Genomic DNA, 24389 nt, shown 5'->3' with positions numbered 1-24389 from the left:
TTTGACCAACCCTGCTATTTTATGAAGGTACAGGGTTGGTACTTTAATGCTGCAGGTATAACTCAAAATCCATAATTTGAGCATCTGGTACAAGAATCTAGTAGCGTGACACATTATATATATATCTATATATATATCTATATATATATCTATATATACATACATATATATACGTCCGTTGAACTTGGGGCCGACTCAGAAGAAGACCTTTGTTGGTCGAAAGCTTGTCGAATTAAAGATCGAAGCCCTGAAGCTACGTCCGCGTCTTATTCAATCTCCCGATTATTTATTCAATGCAAATGAGACGCCCTGCTCGTACTGTGGAGTTTCTACTATTTCTCACAGTTATATATATATATATATATATATATATATATATATATATATATATATATATATATATATATATATATATATATATATATTGTCTCAAAAATATGTTTACACATACATAGTCCACTACTATTTGTAGCTGTGATGGAGGTGCTGGCTCAGAATGTAAAGGAGGGTTTACCGTGGGAGTTGTTGTATGCAGATGATCTGGTGTTGATTGCAGAAAGTATGGATGGACTGATGGAAAAGATGAACAAGTGGAAGGAATGTATGGAGACAAAAGGTCTGAAGGTGAATATCGGAAAGATGAAGGTAATGGCAAGTGGTAAAGCATGTGGTGAGGTGGAAAGAACTGGGAAGTGTCCGTGTGCTGTGTGCAGGAAGCGTGTCGGAGTGAACTCCATTCAATGTACAATGTGCGCTGAGTGGGTTCATCAAAAATGTAGTGGTTTGAGAGGGTCATTAACCAGTGTGGCAGCTACATTCAAATGTAAGGTGTGCACAGAGGGAGCTGCAGATGGAGGAAATGTTGAGTTGGATCTTGGAGACATTACTTTTTAGGAGGCATTACTTTTGAACTCTTCCTCGTTTGTATTGTTGCGGATATGGGATTTGGCCTCCATATCCGCTTGTAAATATTCCCCTATTTCCCCAATACTCCCCAACTATCCCCAATCCCCCATTCCCTAGTCCCATTGTCTGTAAACAACACTCTGTAGAACCGACCTTCCCCTTCTTCCCCCATTAAATGTCGTGCCCAGGTCCACCGCATCTCACGTAGACAACTTTCGGACATCTTGCTAGTTATTCTTAGTCTATGTCAGTTAAGGACTCGTTTCCATTAATTCTGACTTTTCGTTGCACCAGAATGTGATTGTATGGCACCAGTAGTGAGTTTAGGACCTCCCCATACCTCCTCCCATCTTCCTCATGAAACAATAACAACAACTACAACCACAGCGGGGGGCGGCGCGGCCGCGGTGCGGGGAGTGTGCGTCCTCACACCGGCTTGGTTAGCCGCCATTGCCATGTGCGCCCACGGGGTTACCACGAAGGGGCTGGCTGTCAGCTCCTCGTCAAGGGCGGAGCCTGGTAACCCCCGCACCCAATAAGAAGCAACGGGCCGATTCCATCTGGGGCGGAGCTAACGAGCCGAGGGCGTGTCACTCCCCGCCGGATATACGCAGCCACTTACCGGACGTGACGTCAGATGCGCCCCGAGCTTGAAGAAGAACCAGTCGCGACCTCCGAGCGCTGAGAGACCTCCCTGCATCTTTCGGACCGTGTGGATCCTGTCCCTGAGCCAAGAGTGCACCTTGTGCTGTCCACCGACTACCTGCCCTTCCTTGCCATCAATCCCCGTGTGAGTCAGTTTTGTCCCGTTTATCTGTCGTCTGTCGGGGCTACTATAAGACCGTATTTAAGTGCCTACCTTTCTATGCTGTCTCTCTTGTCCTTGTAATCTAACGTTCCGTAATATTATAACCTCCTCCGGAGGTCTTGAGAACTGTACCCCTGGTGTCGTGTCATTTAATCCAGCCGTTGTGTCCTTTCCTTAATTGATTTAGCATAGCGCGACTCGGCCAACGTTCGAGTATAATCGGGTAAACTGTGCAGACGCGGTCATACCAAACCGCTCGGTAAACCAACATCCACAACCGCGTCTGTAACATTTGGTGTCGAGGAGTGGAATTCGGACCTGGGACTAAATTCAGTTAGGCCCAAATTTTGGGACACCAATTGTACCATTAGGGTAACATTTTGGTGTTGGGAAGTGGAATTCGATCCGGAGCGCGTTTCCCGCGCTCGAAATTATAACGGCGAAATTTGATTGTGTTTAAAAAAAAAAAAAAAAAAAAAACCCGAATTTTGAAAGTCGCGCTATGGCAGACCAAGACGGTTGGGTTCCGGTGGGGGAGAGTGAGGCAGGGTCGATCCAGGACCAAAATGAGGGACAAGAGGAGAGCGAAGCAGTGAGGGTAGCAGATTCGCAAAATAGCGCCGTCACGCACGAGGTAGCGGGCGCGCAAAATGGCGCCTCGCAGATGGCCACGGCGACCACGCCCGCGACCGTGGTAGCGCCGCTGGGGAATTCGGACCTTTTTATGATGATACAAATGAGGGCCCTTATGGAGAGGCTAGAAGCAAAAATGGGGGTAATGGGAAACCAAATGGGGGTAATGGGGAACCGGATGGATGCTCAGAGTGAGCGATTGGAGGGCCAAATGGGGGTAATGAGGGACGAAGCGAGGGGTACCGGTGAGGGGTTAGACAATAATTTTAAGGGATTAGACAAGAAATTTGGGAAGTTAGACAATAATTTTGAGGAGTTAGACAAGAAATTTGGGAAGTTAGACAATAATTTTGAGGGGTTAGACAACGGGATAAAAGAGGTGAGAAATGGGTTAATGGGGGTAGAAAACAGAATGGCCGCTCAAGAGAATCAAATGGAAGGGATGCAAAAGGGGTTAGAGGGGTTAGAAAACAGGATGGAAGGCAAATTGAGGGACATGAGGGACCAGGCGGAAAGGGAAGTTAAACAAATGGGGCAGCAGATAGAGGGGGTCAGAATGGGGGTAGAAACCAAACTGGATGCTCACAGGGAGGAAATGGAGCAGATGAGGGTGGCATCTGGGCAGGAGATGCAAGTGATGGGAGAAGAGATCAGAAGAGGTGTGAGTGAGGAGGTCGGAGGAGTGCGCGAGGAGGTGAGGCACTGTAAGGAGCACATGGAGAAGGAGGTGAGAAAGGGGACTGTAAAGTTACAAGGGGGCATAGAGGACCTGACGCAGGAGGTGGAACAGCTGACGGAGGGACAAAAAGAACTAACGGACCAGGTAAAGAAGAACACAGCGGTAATAGGAGGGTTAAAAGCGACACAAAATGACCTAAAAAATGACTTGGTAGCGACGAAGAGGGAATGTCAGATGGTACGTGAGGGACTGACAACGAGGTTGGACGAGGTGATAGAGGTAATGGAGACGAAGGACCGGCAGGTGAGGACGCACATGGAAACGGTCAAGGTAGCCTTGGAGGATGAGCTTGAGGAGACGTACCGGGGAATAAAAGAGGTGAAGCAGAAATTAGAAGAAGTGGAAGAAGGGGTGAGCGAAATTAAGAAGCGACGGAGAGGGGATAAGAAAGAGATAAAAGAGGAGATAAAAGAATTGGTCCAAAGTCTGTGTTTGGATCGTGATGATGTGCTCATTAACCGGATGAGGGATTCGCAGGTGATGGAGGAGAAGCGAAGAGGAAGAGGACCCGGTGTAAGTGGTGACCAATATGGTCGTGCGTATGATGCGCCAGGGGATTTAAGAAGCTTGGGGGTCGAGATGGACCCGGGTGTTCGTGAGAGGCCGTGGGTGAAGTGTGTGACAGGTCTGGTGTGCGAAAAAGGAGGTGTGCGAGAAAGTCCGACTCTGGGGTGTGTGAGGAAAAAGTGCGTGCCAAGGAGTGAGGGTGCTGGCGAGAATGAGTCGGTCGTAGCGCGTGTGCGAGGGAGCACATGGAAGCGCGGTGTGGTAAGTGTTACAGAGGGTGTGACGGGAGAGTGTGCGCAAGAGTGTGCGCGAGAAAGGTGTGTGACGGACGGGTGCATGGGGAAAGAGTGCGCTGTCAAAGGCAAGGAAGAATGCACACCTGTGGTGAGTGTTACAGAGGGTGTAACGGGAGAGTGTGCGCGAGAAAGGTGTGTGACGGACAGGTGCATGAGGAAAGAGTGCGCTGTCAAGAGTAAGGGTGAGTGCGCTGTCAAGAGTAAGGGTGAGTGCGCTGTCAAGAATGGAGGTGAGAGTAGTGAGAGTGACAAGGAGAGTGAGTTGGTTGTGACAGGTGAGCGAGGATGTACACCTGGGATGGAAGGATGCACACCTGGAATGGTAGAGCGTGAGTGGGAATGCACGCTGGAGTTGGTGGTGAGGCACGTGGTTGGGTGTGCGAATGAGAGCACACCTGTGATTGTCACAGAGGAGGTGACAGAGGAGGGGGCGCGAAGAGGTGTGTTGGTGAGGTGTGCGACCAACGAATGTGTGCCAAAGTGTTCGGTGGTCAGGTGTGTGACCAAGGCTGTGAGTGGAATGAGAGTACCGAGGTGTGTAAGGAAAGGTACGAGGAGCATGGAAACGGCTGGATGTGTGAGCAAGGAACGGGCTGCGGGGTGTAAGCGTCCAGGTGAAGCATCGACGGTAACCGGTTTAGAGGTTAGAGCGACTTTTAGCCGAATCGGGCCCTCGGTGCGTGCTGGGCCTCGCTTTGAACGGCCGCGTCCGTGCTCCACTAGGCGGAGCGGGCAGCCCGATAGAAAGGGTCGTCATGGCGACCACTTTTTGTTGAGGCAGTCCGGCAGGTCGAGATCGGGACATTGGATGGCTCCACGCCAAGATGGTGCGTGGGATCTCGGCCCGGGTAAGCCCCCGTCCCTGCACCGAGTGCCGGACGCATCCAGCCGCTGGCACAGAACAACCCGCATTCATGGCTTGGCTTTACGAAGCCGGGCTTTGGACAGGAATTGGCGCACCGAGAGGCATTAGTGAGTAGACTGGGTGATGAGGTTAGTGTTTTGGCCCCAAAATTAGAGAAAAACAAAATTTGATGATTGGCAAAGGATTGGCAGAAATGATTGGCAGATGATGGGCAGTGATTGGCAAATTTTTGATTTGTTGAAATTTGATGTGCAAAATTGGTAGTGAGCGATGGGCCCGGTGGGTAAGGGGGGCATCCCTGCCACCCTTCCCAATGGGGGCAAATGCGCAATAGATTATGGGGTGTATGGCAGTGAAAACTAGCCCGGGTGGGTTAGGATATTGATAGGGCCCTAGAAGATGACATTAGGTAACGTTAAGATTAGTTAGTGACTGATACCTGTAGTGGGGACGCAGGTAGTTTAGTGTGGATGATAATGACGAGGGAGCGCAATAGTTTAAAGGGACGACTGGGAAGCGCAAGTTTCAGAGGGGAGTAGTTAGCTGAGATGATGCCGTGTGTGTTGAGAATTGAACAGGTGTGATTGCACAGGTGTGCAACTGGACAGGTGTGTGGAGCAGTGTATGAGTAGTGAGTGTTGTGGATCAGCGCGAATGCGCTTGGGGAGAGAAGGGTGCAGGTGGCACCAGGTGTGAGAGCACAGGTGTGCAAGTACAGGTGTGTGGAGAGAGTTGGAGTAAGTGGTACGGAGTGGTGTGCATGGTGCGAAGGTGTGAATGGGGGAGGAGTGGACCCCTTTCACGAGTACCCGGGGCGGGTAGTGTAAGTGTTAGGTAGAGGGTATAGGTAAATTGTGGTTGGATATTGGCATTTGTGGTGCGGTTGCAGAATGGTGTTGCGGATGGGTGCATTAGTGTTGTGGAAATGGCTGGGCGTGTAGCCTGTTAGTGTGTGTAGTTGGTTGGGCACTCCACCACTGTGAGGATGTCGGCCAGGTGAGGCCGCAGGTGGGCTCTGGGAGCCGGTAGTTGTGGATGGGGCCCGAGGATCCGGAGGACGGACCCGGGTAGCCCAGTGCCAGAGAGGGCACCGAGTGGGGAGAGCGCCAGAGGGCCTTCCCCAGGTAGTTAGGTTAGGGTAAGGAGCAGGTAAGCTCGGAGGCAACTGCAGTGGTGGAGGTGTGCAGGTGGGTAGACCCGCTGGGAGAGGTACACGCCACAGCCCAGAAATTGTGCGAGGGCACCGGGAGATGAATCGGGGGAGTGAGACCCCAAATTGAAAAGCACCACAGTTTGGTCAATGGGAATTGGTTTTTAGAACCCATAGTGTAAGTTGGCCAATGGATTGGCAGGGAAAGCCCCCGGGTAATGTAAAGTTGTTAAAGTCATTTAGGAAATAGTTAGGATTGATGAACCTGTCGCACCATACGCAGCCACTTACCTGTGGTGATGATGACTCCACACCTGTGTTTTCTTTGTTTTGTTGCAGGAAATGAGAATTGCTGTGAGGATTTGTGAGACGCATCACGACGTGGATGAGACATTGGGGTGATTCCATCTCTCCCTCCTTAGGAGGGACTGATGATGAATTGGTGATAGCAAATTATGATGTTGAGTTGGAGATGGCAAATTTTGATGAGAGTTGAAAATGGCAAATTTGATTGGTTAGGAGGGAGAGAAGACGAATTTGGTTTATGGGAGGAACGGGGAAGACAGTAGTGACGTTTGTTGATTTGTAAAGTAGATGTTTATGGGTAGTGTTGTGTTTTGTGGATACAGTAAGGGGTAAGGGAGGGGCCATGTAGGTTACCTGGGTGGGGGGGGGGGGGGGGCGTACGGTAGGAACGTACCTGTCTCACCTGGTTCCCATGTGCCCCCAGTGTGCATTACCTTACATTGCGTGCACTTTTGCGCCCTTACCACCTTACTCACTTGTCTGCTTCTTTTGTCTCCCACCTCCGAGGATCTGGCTTTGGGGCAGAAAGAGAGGAGAGAGAGGTGCTGGCTCCGCAGTTGTGGGCCTGTACTTTCGCTGCTTGCTGCCTGGATCGATACACCATATGGACCGCAATTTCTGTGGCCGCCCACCATGGACCGCAGTTCTTTTGCGGCCAAGCACCACCCGTTGATGGACCTCTGGGTCAACGTGGCACCTATGCCATACAGGTGAACCACTTATAGTTGGCCCCCTGACGGCCACAATTTAGAAATGGACGCGGTTGGCGCCTTTCTTTATTTTTGAAAGAAGCAAGAAGGCCAAGTGCACCACACGAAGAGCAAGAGACACCTGCAGGGTTAGGGGTTGTTGTTTTTATTTTAATGAACAATGGTGACTGCACCGATTGGTGCTTGGGGTGGTGCTTTTGGTGCTTGGAAGGGGTGCTCTGCACATTATTAAAGGCCGTAAGGCCACAGAGCACTCGTGGGTTGGTGTATCGATGCTGGCATGCGTGCTCTCTCTATGCATAACATCTGCATGTGTTCCTCCAAAAACAGGTCCTGGATCGTAGTGTAAATATCAGCGTAGTCTTGTGTAAATAATGCTCCCTACCGGCTGTGTGTTTAGTTTGCGAATTCTTTCCGCGATTCGGTTATCCTGTGGGTGTGTTTCTGTGAGGAGAAGGGTGCAACGTCGCAGGGGGACATATTTACTCATTTGTGAATATCTGTAAAACTGTCGCACTCAGGGTAGAGTTAATAGTAGAGGGAACTACATCTGAGTGCCACACTAAAATAGGTAAAAATTTATCGGGTCGGGATGCCCCGAGGGTAGAGAAGGGTGCAATGTTGCGGATATGGGATTTGGCCTCCATATCCGCTTGTAAATATTCCCCTATTTCCCCAATACTCCCCAACTATCCCCAATCCCCCATTCCCTAGTCCCATTGTCTGTAAACAACACTCTGTAGAACCGACCTTCCCCTTCTTCCCCCATTAAATGTCGTGTCCAGGTCCACCGCATCTCACGTAGACAACTTTCGGACATCTTGCTAGTTATTCTTAGTCTATGTCAGTTAAGGACTCGTTTCCATTAATTCTGACTCTTCGTTGCACCAGAATGTGATTGTATGGCACCAGTAGTGAGTTTAGGACCTCCCCATACCTCCTCCCATCTTCCTCATGAAACAATAACAACAACTACAACCACAGCGGGGGGCGGCGCGGCCGCGGTGCGGGGAGTGTGCGTCCTCACACCGGCTTGGTTAGCCGCCATTGCCATGTGCGCCCACGGGGTTACCACGAAGGGGCTGGCTGTCAGCTCCTCGTCAAGGGCGGAGCCCGGTAACCCCCGCACCCAATAAGAAGCAACGGGCCGATTCCATCTGGGGCGGAGCTAACGAGCCGAGGGCGTGTCACTCCCCGCCGGATATACGCAGCCACTTACCGGACGTGACGTCAGATGCGCCCCGAGCTTGAAGAAGAACCAGTCGCGACCTCCGAGCGCTGAGAGACCTCCCTGCATCTTTCGGACCGTGTGGATCCTGTCCCTGAGCCAAGAGTGCACCTTGTGCTGTCCACCGACTACCTGCCCTTCCTTGCCATCAATCCCCGTGTGAGTCAGTTTTGTCCCGTTTATCTGTCGTCTGTCGGGGCTACTATAAGACCGTATTTAAGTGCCTACCTTTCTATGCTGTCTCTCTTGTCCTTGTAATCTAACGTTCCGTAATATTATAACCTCCTCCGGAGGTCTTGAGAACTGTACCCCTGGTGTCGTGTCATTTAATCCAGCCGTTGTGTCCTTTCCTTAATTGATTTAGCATAGCGCGACTCGGCCAACGTTCGAGTATAATCGGGTAAACTGTGCAGACGCGGTCATACCAAACCGCTCGGTAAACCAACATCCACAGCCGCGTCTGTAACAGTATATTATATATTATACTGATGAGGAGGGGAGTGTCGTTGAAGCTGAAGGGAAAGGTGTATGCTGCATGTGTGAGAAGTGTTATGATTTATGGGAGCGAGACATGGGTAATGAACGTAGAGCAGCAACGAAGGCTGGAAAGGGTGGAAATGCGAATGGTTCGGTGGATGTGTGGAGTATCGTTGAGAGAGAGGAAGACAAATGATGAATTGCGAAAGATGATGGGAATAGAGCCTGTGATGGATGCTGTGAAGAGAAACAGGTTGAGATGGTTTGGTCATGTGTTGAGGAAGGATGAAAGTGACTGGTTGAGAAGAGTGATGGAAATGAATGTAGAAGGAAGTAGAGGACGGGGAAGACCGAGAAAGACTTGGCTAAAGATGGTGGAAGAAGAAATGCGGGCAAGGGGGTTAACAAGGGGAGATGCAGAAAATACGGCAAAATGGAGAAGATTGTCATGGGAACCGCAAGGCCAACCCCCGCTCTCGCAGGGAAAATGGCCTTAAAATGTATGTTGTTTGTTGTTGTATACAGTATAACCATATTTAAGTTGCCTTGTAGACATACATAAGTTTGCCTGTAGTTACAGTGCCTTCACAAAGTATTCACACCCCTCAAATTTTTTGACATTTTTTTTTCTTTTCTTTCTTATTCTTCTTCTTCTTTTTTTTATTTCTTTTTTTTCTTTTTACAAAATGAAAAATGAAAACCTTGAGTCAATAAGTTTTGAGCGTCATGGCAAAGGGTTTGAATACTTATTGACTAAAGACATTCAACCCCTTTGCTACGACGCTCCAAATTGAGCTCAGGTGCATCCAATTTCCTTTGATCATCCTTGAGATGTCTCGACAACTTGATTGGAGTCCACCTGTGGACAATTCAATTGATTGGACATGCTTTAGAAAGAAACACACCTTTCCATACAAGGTCCCACAGTTGACAGTGCATGTCAGAGCATAAATTCAACCATTAAAGCTTTTCAAAATGTTTTTTGTCATATGGAGGTACAGTTTTTAAAACAAGCTACAGGATCAATATCAGGACTGGCTCACAGCATATTACATTATGTCAGAGTTCACTATTTCTTAATAAAAATGAACACCTGACACATTGTAATACAAGCACTCGGTATTTGTCCACATAGCTTTGCAGCCACGATTAGCCTTCTTGGCTTTCTCAACACAAGATTCATCTTCGTACAAATATTCGTATTGTATTTCTCCGGCGCTCCAATTGCACCGTCTTGTGGCACCTCGGTGAAGACTTCTCCGATCCAGATTTGCCAAGCTGTCTATTAAATACTGAAGAACTACAATACAAGTGATTCTTCCCTCATCCTTAAACATCTGGCCTCTTACCGGTCACCCTGGACAACTGCGTCGTGTCCTGGACCTCAAGGGGAAGTGTGGCAATCTGTTTGCAAACTGCAGCATCACTTGAAGCTGCTTGTTCCAGCTCTGTGAGAGCATGGAGAAGCTCTTCAGTCTGGTAGAAACAGAGAATACTACATATAAGAAACAGTGAATCGAGGGAGACAGACAAACCAAAATCATTACCCGCTAAACATAGTGTTGTTGGCCTCCAAATCATATTTAAAAGTTGGCCTCCAAAGCCAGTTACCGACTGGGCATCCGTCTTCCTTAGCACAACTGAACTCCTATCCCCTACAAGGCTTTCATCCACTGCTTGATGGAATACTGCTCTTCCCTCTGGGCTGCTCCTGCCTCACACCTTGCTCAGCTTGATGCCGTGGAAACCAAGACCTTCAAAGACCATTGGAATCTCTCGCGATGAAGCCGAGTCAATTAACCTATCACGTCGCCATCACTGACAAGTTGGTGGTCTCTGTCTTATTCTGCCTCCTCCTGGATTGCACACTCTCGGGGCTTCCTCCACCCCGCCAAGGTATGTGCAGGATGCACGTGGTCCCCCGGCAACCCTGTTCTAGTGAAAATGAATATCTAGAACTACTGCTCATGTCCACTCCTTTTGTTTTACCTGGCTGTGGAACCAACTTCCACACTCTTTAATCTCATCCTTCCCTCCAGGTCTTCAAGACAACTGTTCACTACCATTTCAAATCAACTCCATCCAAAACCATGATCTTTTCTACACAACTTAAACCACCCCTAACCCTCCCAAAATTTTGCGTCTGTATCCATCTTATCCAACCCTTGCATTCTCCCCAACTCCTCATCGTTACCCACATCCCTTGTTTGTCCGTCTCCACCTATTTTCTTCTGAGGCCCTGCTGTTTTCCCTCCCCCTTCTCCTTCTGTTGTTTCTTTTGTTACGTTGCGTCCTGATCCGTTCTGTGTTCTAGTTCTTCCACGAGCCTTGCCTATGTACACAAAAAAGTGCAACCATATTAATGGGGTTACAAAAGCTTGGATAAATTAATCAATATTCATTGGCTGGTCAGTAATGACTTCGTAAAGACAACATGACAATCAATTAAAATGAAACGCAAATTTCAAAAACCTATTTAAAAATGAATCCCATTAAACATCGAATAGAAAGTTCCTAAAAACGCTTTATGCAAAATTAATAAGGAGTATTAAATACGTGGCTACCGACAATCTATTAAAATTAAATCTGTGTAATGCTTTCAATATCTCACCAGACAAAAATAAGGAATGTACATAAAAATACACTTCAACATGTATTTGGTATTTATTGACGACCTTGTTCATGACACATTTGATTGACATCGAGAGACAAAACAAAATTCCAACATACCTCGGTACTGCTGTTGTTCTGTTGCTGTTCTACTTTTCTGTGTTTCTCTTTTGTTTTTTGCGTTTGTTCCAAGTTGCGTTTCATTGCTTTTTTATCCGTGCCAGTGTCTTTTCTTCGCTCGTCTCCCTTCTCAATCCTCTCCTCGACCATTACATGCTTTTTTGGTGCAACATCCACAGGCTTGCCATCACCATCTGCCAGAAAATTGAAAGATGCTAAGGGAAGCTGGCAGTAGAATCAAAATACAGCTCGATGGTGTCACAAAAGTGTGATGGATTAAAAATCAAGTGAAAACTCATTTATACTTTCAATAAAGTTAATGAAAACAATCAGGAACACTTTTTTTTTTCTTCCAACTGAATTTTGGTTCTCGAGTAATGAAGAAAAGCTAATGAGAATTGCATTGCCTAAGAAACATCAAAGCATAAGGAGTGTTGGCAGGGAAAGCCTATGGGAGAGCAGGTGGTAGCAAGGGAGGGGAAACTATCGGTGGGCACCAGCGCAGGGTCAATGGGGAGCGGCGAGGGGGTCCCTGCAGCACGCACAGATGGAGCCAAGGATGGATGGGAGCCGAAAGAGCTGCTGAGTGTTGACTGAGCGGAATTCCGACTGAACCGAACTCTGACCAAGCCAATGAGATAAGGATGAGGGGTGCGATTAGGCTTACGGACAGCACGTCGAATTTCCTCCAGAAATTCTGCCTCATATACAACACGTTCTTGCCAGATCTGTAACACTCGATCCAATGATCGGCGAACACAATCATCTGCACCTCTGCCCCACAGGGAAATAAATGCAAGAACAACTGAAAATAAACTAAAGAAAAGGGAAAGAAAAGAGAACATTTTATGTCCATAATCGCACAGCTCATGATCTAATTTGCAAAATAACAGACTTGGAAAGAACAACTCCATATCATATTTATAAGCTACATATCCTATTGAGGACTATTCGCTAAATAAGGGTAGATACTGTCTTGAACAATATTTTCAGCACGCTGGTAATAACGATAGGAAAGTATGTAAAATAATGTGGTACGAAATACTTTGAGAATGACTCCACAGTTATACCAATCATCAAAGATACCATCGACCAGAAATCAGAAAATTTGAGCCAAAAGAAAGATTTGTTTTGGTCTACAAGGGTCTCGATAAATGGAGGAGCTAAATGCCAAAGGGCAGCAGGTTTACAAACTAACGGGGGAGGGTCGTGAGGGGTTGGAGGGTGAGGGAGGGAATGGGGAGAAATTAACACACGAGTAGGAAATGAGGAATCAGAAAAGAACGGGTATTTAAGATGACATACAGACTCATGTAAACCCTCACTTTCTTTTCCAGAGGTGAAAATTCTAGTTTGGTTATGTCGCACCATATTTATAATCACATTTTGGAAATCACTTATTCACCCCGTGTACACTTTCTTCACCCCGTGCACACTAAGTGAAAAGCGGGGTTAAGCAATATTGGTTCATGTGTGTCCATCTGTCTTATCAGTTTATGATCAAGGAACAGCTTATTTCAATTGAATATTACATTTTGAACACAAATCGGAGCACTAATAGAAAGACAGGTTCACCATTTTACAGTATGTTGGCTCTGAATTTGCCACGACTGCACATGCTCACAGAGGAGATAATATTTGTCAAACAAGATTGAAAACCATTCCAAAGAGGAAACCTACTGTTTTTCGGGATGTTATAATGGACACGTACAACAAGCTTGAATAACTAATATAATGTGTTAAATAGGGTGATGTAATAGACGCTGGGTAAAACTGCGGTACAACCTATAATTAATTTACTTATACGCCTTTAAACCTCTATAAATTTATATTCAAATTGAATTATGTCCTTGAACACTGTATAACACAAATTGCCTTCGTAATACTTCCAAGAACCATGATATATACGGCTATATTGCATGAGGGGCGTGGCATGTGAGAGGGACCGTTTTGTGGTGAAGAAGACCGATTGACGCTGCGTTCTATGGTGATCAATAAAGCCTCCATCTTTTTTTCTTTTCTTTTTTGTATACAAGATTGAGGCTCGTGTAAGAGCACACATCAATCACAAAAAAAAAACGGACACACAAAACATACAATAAAGGGAGCGGGAGACAAGATGAGGAAAGAGAGGGAAGCACACAGGTACAACAGCAGAGAACAAGGACAATGGAAGATCCGTGGGAGCGAGAGGGCTTGGGGGGAGGAGGCATGGGAGGGCGGGGGGTGGGAAAGGTATAAAACACATGGACACTGCTAGAGCTTCCAGGAAAGAAAGAAGTCGGGATTTCAAAAAAAGTGGATCTGGGGTGAATTAACGGGGGTAGACAAGATCAAGGTTTTGGATGGGGGAAGATAAGAGATGGTGGTGAACAGCTGTATTAAATACTTGAAGGGAGGAGTGGGATTGAATAGAGTGAGGGAGTTTGTTCCAGAGGAGGGAGTAAAGAGGAATGAAGGAGTGAAGGTGAGCAGAGAGTCTTGATTTTGGCAATTTCACCAGAAGAGGGTTACTGGCAGATCTTGTGCGACCTGTAGGAATATTTGGGGGACAGAGCACAGATAGAGCTGGGGGAGCTACGCCAGATCTTCTAAACTGCTACTCAACGTCATCTTATTACTGAGCATAAGGCCATAAGGGTGATGTATGAGACTGCTTCAGTAGCGCTAAACTTCTGGATTTTTAAAAGGATCATTAATATCATTATTTTATTAAATATGAAGTATATTTGAACACTTAGTGAGGCCCCATCTAAAATATTGTGTGCAGTTTTTGTCGCCACAGGTCAGACCTACCATAGAGAGGGTTCAGTGCCGAGCTACTAGATTGATTCCGGCCCTAGCTAAACTCCACTATGAGGAGCGGCTGAAGGAGACATACATTAGAAACGATGTGGTTACGAGGGGATATGATAGAGATGTTTAAGATAATGAAGGGGGTATAAACAAAATAAGTGCAGAATAATTATTCAGCCCAGTAGACAGTGATAGGATGAGGGGGGCGATAGTCTGGGATTAAAGCAGAGGAGAGATTTAAGACGGTAGCAAGGCACGGGTCTTTCACTCAGAGAGCAGTTAATGCATGGAACGGTCTCCCTGGAAAGGTAAGGAATAGGGATATTGGCAGGACCTTTCGGTAGCTTGAGTATGGATGGGTGATTGTGTGCATGTGTGGAGCGTCGTGTCTGTGGGGCTCTCGTTAAGGGGTGGTGTATGGTTGATGTTGTGTGTTTCTCATCCAAGATCCCGCCTTTGCCCACCCCTTTGAAAAAAAACATTTTTTTATTTTTGCTTTTGTATTTAAATAATTAAATTTACCATATTTCTCCATTTTCTTTTTTTGACACCGTCAGGATATCCCTGCATGTGCTGCAGTCTCAACCACATTCCTCCCCTTATTCCCCCAATGAAATTACATTGTTTTGACAGATATATTAGGTCTGGTGTTGATGTGGCACAGGCATGATGTGCTGAATGGCCTCCTCCTGCATTTAGTTTCCTTGTGTAACAACACTGTGCATGGTATCATGTTCTATGAACTCTATAGTTACTCCGTTTTAATTTCTTTGCTTTTGAAAAAGAAAACATTTTAAAGACAATTTGCTGTGTTAAATTACTTCCTTTTTTTTTATAGAGAGTAACCTTTTTGTCATCTGCAAAGAGAAAAAGTGAATTTTAGAAACCTGCACACATTTCAAAGGTCAAGATGAATTATGCATTTCAGGGATAGATTACTTTTGAATAATAACCGCACTTTAATTACTGTATAATTATATTTTGTGGCATCTGACAGGGTGGTGCAGAGGCAGCACACTTCTTACCTTGAAGCTGTGTAGTCAGGTTTCGATTCCCGACCTGACTAGAAAAACTGTCAGCTTGGGGCTTTACAGGCAGGGTGTTGCATCACAACGTACTCCGTCCCTCAGATGGACATTGAGCTGTATGTCCCGCCTGCTAGCATTAGTCGGTGGACGTTAAAGATCCCACAGTCTTTCAACAAAGAGTATGCGAGTTATCGCCGGCACCCTGAACAAGTTACAAATTCCCACCTAACCAGCTCCAGTGAAACATCAGGCCTGGCCAGCCGGTTAGTAAAAGACTTGGCCCAAACTTTCCCCACAAGGGTGAGACCAATTGGGACCATTAAAGTAGTATCAGTAATAGTTGGAGTTGTGGTAGTAATAGTAGTACAAGTAAATCATAATTTATGACCAAAGGGGTAAAAGTGTGCAAATATTTACAGATTTCATTGAATTTCTTCCCAAATAAGTACAATGAATAACAACTTTTCTCAGGAGACAAAGCTAAGACTTGAGCAATACAATTCAGTTTCCTAATATCTCAAAACATGGAGCAAATGTTAGAAAAAAAATTTCAGATGAAAAAACATGTAGTAGGAATGAAACACAAGGTAGGAATGAAAAAACAACCAAACAAGGCAGCAAGGAATGACAAAGTAGGAATGACGAGGTAGGAATGATGCCACAATCCTTTTACAGATTGCATCACGACATCTTTTGACAAGTTGGTGTAATTGCACCAATATGTCTATGTTAGAGGTAGTTGTAGATTTGTAGTGTGGGTTGGTATAACTTTCAATCCTGGAAAATCTCAATCTGTTGCTCCAGATTATTATCACACAAACCCACTTATCTATTTGAATGGTCAGTTACTACTAGAAGAGGTTCAATCTACTGAACGTCTGAGCCACACCAACAGTCATGACCTCTCCTGGACCGACCACATAGCAAACCTGACCTCCAAAGCCAACTGCAGAAAGGGCATCCTCCATCAATTCAAGTCTTTCCTTGGGAAATCAAAGCTACTCAGTCGACAAGTCTGTAGCACAATGGATTCATGGAGTTCGGCACCCTGCTATTGGGCGGGTGCCCCAACATCACATCTTTCTCTCCTAGATTCTGTGGAATCTAAAGCTCTCAACATTATTGGAATATTCTGACAAGAGGCTAAACCACAATGTATGTTGCTCTCCCACCACAGCAAGGTCAATGGCCTGTTTGTTATTTATTACTTGGCAAAAAAAAACAAAAATCATTTTTGCAAGTATGTTGCTCACTCCGGTTTGTGTGTTTGTCTGTCCGCTCACTTATACTTGCCGACAGGTCACAATTTTAAACCGATCTTCACGAAACTTCACCAAATGGTAGAGTTTGTGGTCCGACAAAATCCTATATATTTTTGGGGTCAAAAGGTCAAAAGAACAACATAGACCAAAGGTCAACCACTTTTTTCAAATTTCTAAATTCCTCAATTTTCATCCCATTCACTTGAAATTTGAATGGGATTTACATATCTGTGAACTGTATTCAACCAACAACTATTTTTGAGGTCAACATAGGTCACAAGATCAACATAGGCCAAAGGTCAGCCACTTTTTTTGAATTCCTAAAATCCTCAATTTTCATCCGATTGGCTTGAAATTTGAAAAGGATTTTTCATATCAGCTTACTGAGACCAACCACCAACTATTTTTGAGGTCAATATTGGACAAAAGGTCAACGTAGGCCGAATTTCTAAAATTGTCAATTTTCATGCGATTAACTTAAACTTTGAAGACGATTTGCATGTCACTGGATTCAATCACTAATTATTTTTGAGGTCAAAAGGATGCTCCACTGAGTGCCATGCTACTTTGTTCTGTTTTGCCAAGTGTCACTCTATGAGCGATTTTTCATTTATTTGTTTGTTTGTTTGTTTGTTTTTGACCTCTTCTCCCTTTTTGTTCACCATGCTCTCAGCACGATGAGATTGCCAGGCTCCTCAAGGATGCACACGTTCTTCCCATAACCTCATTCTAGTTAAACTTCCAAATTTCAGGCCAACTGATACAACTGCACACCTCCACTTTTCAACTCTTCTTTTCTTCCTTTAGTTGTGCAACCCCTTTTCAGAGGTGGTTAAATTTCGCTCTTCCCTTCAAAATTTAAAGTTTAAGGTGCATCATAATCTACTATCATAAGTCTTGTGTTGGGTTTAGCAGTTAAGGTGGCTGGCTTAAAATCCTTAGGGCCTTGAGTTTAAGGCCCTGTCATGCCGTCAAATTACACCAAGCGAGTTGATTCAACCTGTCATCCTTCTGAGGTCGGCAAAATACGGTCTGGCACCCCGCTCGATCTGTGCCTTCGATAAAATACGTCTGTGCCTTCGATACGGTCTGGCACCCCGCTCTGCTCACCAAACTCTCCTCCTATGGTATCCATGGAAATCTCCACACATGGCTTGCGGACTTCCTCTCTGGTCATAGTCAACGTGTGGCCCTGAATGGTTTTCTCTCATCTCCCCCTTCCTGTTCAGGCTGGAGATCCCCAAGGTAATGTTCTGGGCCCTGTGCTTTTTCTGGTCTTCATCAATGATCTCTCTGACTCTCTTGAAAATCCTTTCTATCTCATTGCTGATGACTCCACTCTCTGTCGCTTCATTCCTCATCCTTCAGATCGGCAGTCTGCAGCCTGCAGCCTGCAGCCTCCTCACTCTCTGCAGATCTGGGCAAAATCACAGACTGGTCAAACAAGTGGAACATGTCTTTCAATCCTGACAAATCTCACACTCTTGCTATGTCTCTCCGAAAAGACCGAGTGGAAAACCTCCCATCTACTTTCTCAACAATCCTCTCCAAGAAGTTCTGTCACACAAGCTTTTGGGTCTCACTATCTGCCATGATCTTTCCTGGGAAAACCACATTTCCAAGCTGGCCTCCAAAGCCAGTCGCCGACTGGGCATCCTTCATCGTGCAAAGTCCTTCCTTGGCACACCTGAGCTCCTCACCACATACAAGGCTTTCATCTGCAGCTCAATGGAATACTGTTCCCCCCCCCTCTGGGTCGGTGCTCCTGCCTCACACCTAGCTCGGCTTCACGCTGTTGAAACCAAAGCTTTCAGAATCATTGGAATCTCTCTCGATGAAGATAACTCCAAGGGCCTTTCACTCACTCACCACAGGCAGGTAGGTAGGTGTTCTTTCTGTCTTCTACCGACTCCTGTCCGGCCTAGCTCCCCCAGATCTATCTGTGCTCTGTCCCCCAAATATTCCTACAGGTCGCACAAGATCTGCCAGTAACCCTCTTCTGGTAAAATTGCCAAAATCAAGACTCTCTGCTCACCTTCACTCCTTCATTCCTCTTTATTCCCTCCTCTGCAACAAACTCCCTCACTCTCTTCAATCCCACTCCTCCCTCCAGGTCTTTAAAACAGCTGTTCATCACCATCTCTTATCTTCCCCCATCCAAAACCTTGATCTCTTCTACCCCCGTTAATTCACCCCAGATCCACTTTTTTTGAAATACCGACTTCTTTCTTTCCTGGAAGTTCTAGCAGTGTCCATGTGTTTTATACCTTCCCGCCCCCCCCCCCCACCCTCCCATGCCTCCTCCCCCCCCCCCCCCCCAAGACCTCTTCCTCCCATGGATCTTCCGTTGTCCCTGTTCTCTGCTGTTGTACTTGTGTGCTTCCTTCTCTCTCTCCCCATCTTGTCTCCCACTCCCTTTATTGTATGTTTTGTGTGTCGGTTTTTTTTTTTTGGTGATTGATGTTGGATGTTAGATTGATGCTCTTACACGAGCCTCGATCTTGTATACAAAAAAAAAAAAATGGGTACCAGGTTACTGAAAACAGGTGGCACTTCATCAGCGGCACAACCACACTTCTGGCAATGATGCAACCAGCAGCCATAGGCTGCATACGAAATAATAATCTCCTGTCATGTTATCACCCAACTCTATCCATACCAGCAATACTTTCAACCCCCATTAACCCAATCTAAACCAACCCCCTTACTTACAAGTTAAGTTATCTTTCTTTCTCCCTCTCCTCTTTTCCTGTTCATTCATTCCTTCCATTGCGTGTTGTCCCCACTGTTAGTACTTTGCAATTTTTGGCTTCTGTAAGAACCTTGCTTTTGTGTGAATTTTTTTTCCTTTGCTTGTATTGCAGAATTAGCAACAATAATCAATGGTTTCCCAGTATAATACTCGTACTAATAATACTACTAATTATCAGCCCCTATTATCCTCACCTTGTTGGGGAAGTTTTTGTCCCAGGTCTTCCACAAACCAAATGGCCAGGCTTTACGTTCAATTGAAGATCTTACAGCTCAAGGCTACACAGCTCAAAGGATTTGGGAAAGATTTTGTAATTTGTTCAGGGTGCCGCCAATAACTCACCCACTCTTTGTGAAGGGCACCGTGGCATCTTTGATGTCCGTCAATTAGTGGTAGCAGAGGGGATGCCCGGCTTAACATCCGTCCATGGGACGGCACACTATGCCGCAACACCTGGCCTGCGGAGCAACAATTTGACAGTTTATAGTAGGGCTAGGAATCAAACCCAGGCTACACAGCTCAAAGGAAACGTACCATGATGTCATTGGCATGGCAATCAAAAGATTTTTCATTGATTACATTTCTCACGAGAAAGGAGTTGGGACAGTAATGAACCAAGTGCACCATATATTAGGAAATGACAATGGTGTACTACCTTATGACAACCCAAGGTGGAGATGTTACATGTGGAGAATAACATTTGTGTAACACTTGACAGTCTGGCATCATTACACGGAGGCACGTACACGCACATGCACACACACACTAAACTGGCCCCAATCAGAAATCGAAACAAGAAAACCCCTTACCATCCACAAAATGTTTTACAAAAACCAGTGCATCCCGAGAATGTACCTGCCGAGACAAGAGGGAGGGAGCGGCCTGATGGAACTAAACCAGATGCACAGAGCGACGAGTGACGGAATAGCCGAGGATACGAAATGCTCAACAGACTATCAGATGCAATTTGTAAACAAACATGAACACAACAAACCTGAAAAGGTGTCCCTAACTCACCTTGCAAATAATTTCCAAAAACAGATGCGAATAGAAGATGCTGCATAGGAAAATGAACATGCCCTGACTTCTTCTTTCTGTCCCATTGTCTGTCTAATTTCCCTGGATGAATGTGGTGCCTGTCTGTATTCTGTAAGGCCGGCTTTATAATGAGTTTCCTTGAGTGCTAGGGCTACAACTGTTTCCTATGTGACACTGCAATCTCTTGTAAATACGTGTCTGTTAATACAAGATTTGTTGTTTACAAACCTGCTCGATCGTCTCTTTCCTTCATTGGTAAGATAGTGTGTAACAAGCGTTACGCCTTGGTCCCCCGTCGGTGAAGTGATGTGAGTTTACAAAGTGGAAGACGCAGGAAACATGGAAGAGTCGATAATATTTGCGAGTGGGTTGGAGACCCACCCACACACCAGATTAGAAGTTAGTAGTTCGTTTATTTTTCAAGATATTCCGCTCACAAGGTTCAGACATATATGGTGGTGGCCATCTTGGATTCTGACGTGGCGACCCAATTTTCAATAGCGTTCTTCCGTATGCCTAGATAAAGTCGCGCACCAGATTAGAAGTGAGTAGTTGGTCTATTTTTCAAGATATTCCGCTCACAAGGTTCAACGCACGCACGCACACACGGACGCGCACACGGACGGAGGGGAAAACCATAGTCCCCCTTTCGCTCGTCGCGGTGCGACGGGGGACAATAAATGGTGGGGAGGTTGTGCCACATTGATTCGCTCCATTAGAATAGCCAAAGCCCCACCTACAGTTTCACTCAGCCGTACCACAATAAGTAGATAAGGTGGGGAAGCGGGTCCGAGTGAGGCCACTCGTGACCCGGTGACAGGCCCATAACAATATATACGAAACGTACCACGGTAGATGATGATCGGATGGTAACGGGACTTTGTAAACACCCTGTAGACAACATGGTAAAAAACTGGATTTCAAAAAATGTCCAGCTCAATGATGGAGTGATGAAAAACTAACGTATTGTTATGGTCATTAAGGAAAATTTATTATGGCAGACTTTTCACTTTTAATTTTACAAATGCGCTATAGTATTGGACACTCGACTTTAGGTCTACTCGTGCTGAGAGAATGTTCTCTTGTTGCTCGTATTTAAATGTGTATTTTGTTTCAAATAAATAGGTTTGTCCTGTATATCTGCTGTGTTTTCTTATTATTATTCGTGGTAAATATTAAACAAACAAAAAAAACAACACAAACATTTCACGAGAGAGTTCATAGAGCACCTTAACCTTACCTCAGGCAGTCTTGAGAAAAAAGACATGGGAGTCAAGATGGTGTTACATTTTGCCAAATTACTGCTACACAGAAAGTTTTTGGAAGTGCAAACAAGGCAAATGTATAAATGTTCAAATATATAATTAAATTGAAATAACATAAGCCTCAAAGACTGTAGCGAAAAAATCCCACCATTGCTGACGTTTACCACCATTGCTGCAGTGTCTTTCACCACATTTCATGAGTTCTTCGTGCCTGTTGTTTGTGTCCTTTATGACATTCTTAAAAACAGTAAGTTTCCTGTTTGGAATGATTTTCAACTTTGTTTGACTGCCGGACAGGCAGTTTGACGAAAACAATTACTTTACTCCTCCGTGTGCATGCGTGATTGGGACGAGATTCCATACAATTTGCCAAATTCAGAGACAAAGTAAGTGTTCAAAATATAACATTCAATTGAAAAGAATTAGGTCCTTGATCATAGAAATAAAGTGACAGATTGAACCAATTGCTTAACCCAGATTTGTGCTCGGTGCGGGGGTGAGGGGAGGGAACGATAACCGAGGAGGGGGGCAATTACGTACAAATATGAAATATACTAGAAGCACGCGCTCCCTTCGGGAGCAGCCTGGGGAAGGCAATGGGGATAGGGTGGGTGGACAGCGGGGTAAATGTTTATAACCAACGAACACTGCCTTGTCGGGAACCATATATGTTATTGATGTGTTGTTTGGTTGTAATGTCTAAATCAAACCTTCCTGTCGATACAATCACATATTGGAAATGGATCTACCTGCTAATCACAAGTTAAACTTGCAGGCACGGTTCAGTTGTTTCTCTTCCATTTTCCATGACAAGGTTAGTTTTGTAGATGCTGCGATATCCACATGCGCACACATTTATTGAGAAACTAATCCTTTTTTTTGCCCAACCATCATCATCTTAGCGCTGTAAATTCCCCAACAAATATGACCATTACAAAATATTGAAAATGACAAAATGTGCAACAAGCACTGATACTTACTTGGCCACATGTCTAAAACCATCGATGAGGAAAGGAGCAAAGTCTCTGGTAAACTCGGGTCCTTTCCTTTTACTGTTCTGGATTGCATCATTCGCAAGGTAGATGAATGTCAGCTTCCGAGTGGACTTGGCTGCACACACAAACCCATGCACATGGTATATGAACCTTCTTAGTGAACACACAAACCCATGGATGTGGTGAATGAACCTTCTTAGTGAACACAAACCACCCATGCACATGGTATATGAATTATGAACAGTCTTAGCACACACAAGCCCAGGCACATAGTACATAAACCTTCTTAGTACACACAAACCAATGGACATGGCACATGAAAAGTGTTAGTACACACAAACCCTAGAACGTGGTATATGAACATTATTGGTACAGACAAACCCATGCACGTGGTATATGAACAGAAAATATAATGCACGTGGTTACCCAAGTTCACGAATCATTCCTTGTTTAGGCCAGAAAAAAAAAAAGAGTTGGTGATCGTCCCCGCCCGACCCTACGAAACACACCCGACCCGAAACTTTTTTTATTTTTTATTTTGAAAAAAATCATTCAAAAACGATCTTTTCACAGTCAAATTTGGCGCCGTCTGCACCGCATGCGCAGTGCGTGCTGCGCAGAGCGTCGCAAGTGCCTCAGGCAACTTCACCCATTTTACGGTAGCCATTCATGGCGGCTATTGTGTGAGATTTTTCCCGCTGAAATCTGTATCGATTCGTGATAGAATCGGCTTGAAATCGCATCAATAACCCGTGAGGGCTCTTCCAAGACGGTGAAGGACTGGTTTGCGTGCAATATCGAGTTGGATGTTACAATCTCGGACTTCTATGCAGAGTTCTCAGACGGCAAGTATGAATGTAACATTTGTACTGCAAAGCCAGTACCAAAGCGTGGCAGAAAGCTTGTTCAACATGCTCAATAGTTTCAAGGTGCCAAGGGCATGGTGTTTATCTGTTTTTCCGATGTCATGGTGGATATACATGTACAGGTGTCTTGCCCTTTCACTACCAAGCTCAGCTAGGACATTCAACATCATCCAAAATCACACAAACACTGTGTTTCATAGAGATTTGGGCAATGTCTGTAAATCTGTGAGATGAATGAAGAAATTAAATCATTTTGAGGAGAAAGGAGTCTTTATTTCATATTTTTCCATGTCAACAAAACTCAATGGAAAGTAGGAAAAAAAAATAAAAAATAAAAATAAAAACCTCCCTCCCTACCCGAACTTTTGAGAAAAAAGGACGATCACCAACTCATTTTTTTTATCTGGCCTTACACCTACATGAATGCCAGGACCTCCTGCTCTGCTATAGTGTACTTACTATAAACGGCTTACTATAGAGTACTTGCGACCAAATTTGGCACAAATGATATTTGTTGTGTTGTGACTAAAGTTTGTTCACTGCATTACAAAAAATCTGGGTGTAAGGAGGTCAAAGTGGATCAGGTTTGACCCCCAAAATAGGAATTTACTTTTTCCTCTGAAACTACACACACTATTTCGATGAAACTTTCCCACATCCTTCATCACATCACCCGTGATTTACCAAAGTTTGTTCATGGCATTTAAAAAAACCTGCCTCTTTGGGAGTATATGGGGGGTCAAAGTGGATCCAGGTTTGACCCCCTAACATAGATATTTGCTTTCTTCTCTGAAACTACACACACAATTCCGATGAAACTTGCCCAAAACCTTCACCAACCGTGATGTACCAAAGTTTGTTCACGACATTTTAAAAAATCTCCCCCTTTGGGGATCTACGGGTGGGAGGGTTGCCCCCCAAAATAGATATTTGTTTAAAGTATAGGTTCTCAAAGTGGTCCCTACCACCCCCCAGTGGGTGCTGGGAACGTTCAGGGGGGCGCTCCAGAGTCCACGGGCAGTAGGGGGGCGC

General features: G+C 45.3%; 1 protein-coding gene across 3 annotated transcripts in view; it reads right to left on the bottom strand.

The window, feature by feature from the left end:
* LOC137434197 (regulation of nuclear pre-mRNA domain-containing protein 1B) overlaps positions 1-24389 on the bottom strand; it is a 47376-nt gene that overhangs the window by 14008 nt on the left and 8979 nt on the right. For all 3 annotated transcript variants that reach the window (XR_013624669.1, XR_013624670.1, XM_068126969.2), the window contains exons 2-5: positions 22477-22606; positions 12023-12129; positions 11356-11549; positions 9975-10101 (exon numbers count right to left, since the gene is read on the bottom strand). Coding sequence is in view for 1 of the 3 variants with exons in the window: in XM_068126969.2 (XP_067983070.1) it covers positions 9975-10101; positions 11356-11549; positions 12023-12129; positions 22477-22606 (558 nt within the window). In the remaining 2 variants the exon portion in view is untranslated. The remainder of the gene's footprint in view (positions 1-9974; positions 10102-11355; positions 11550-12022; positions 12130-22476; positions 22607-24389) is intronic.

The sequence above is a fragment of the Myxine glutinosa genome, chromosome 10 (assembly GCF_964187855.1).
Source record: "Myxine glutinosa chromosome 10, kmMyxGlut1.1, whole genome shotgun sequence".
Classification (NCBI taxonomy): domain Eukaryota; kingdom Metazoa; phylum Chordata; class Myxini; order Myxiniformes; family Myxinidae; genus Myxine; species Myxine glutinosa.
Note: the sequence above shows the minus strand (reverse complement) of the source record. Positions and strands in the feature narration are given on the sequence as shown.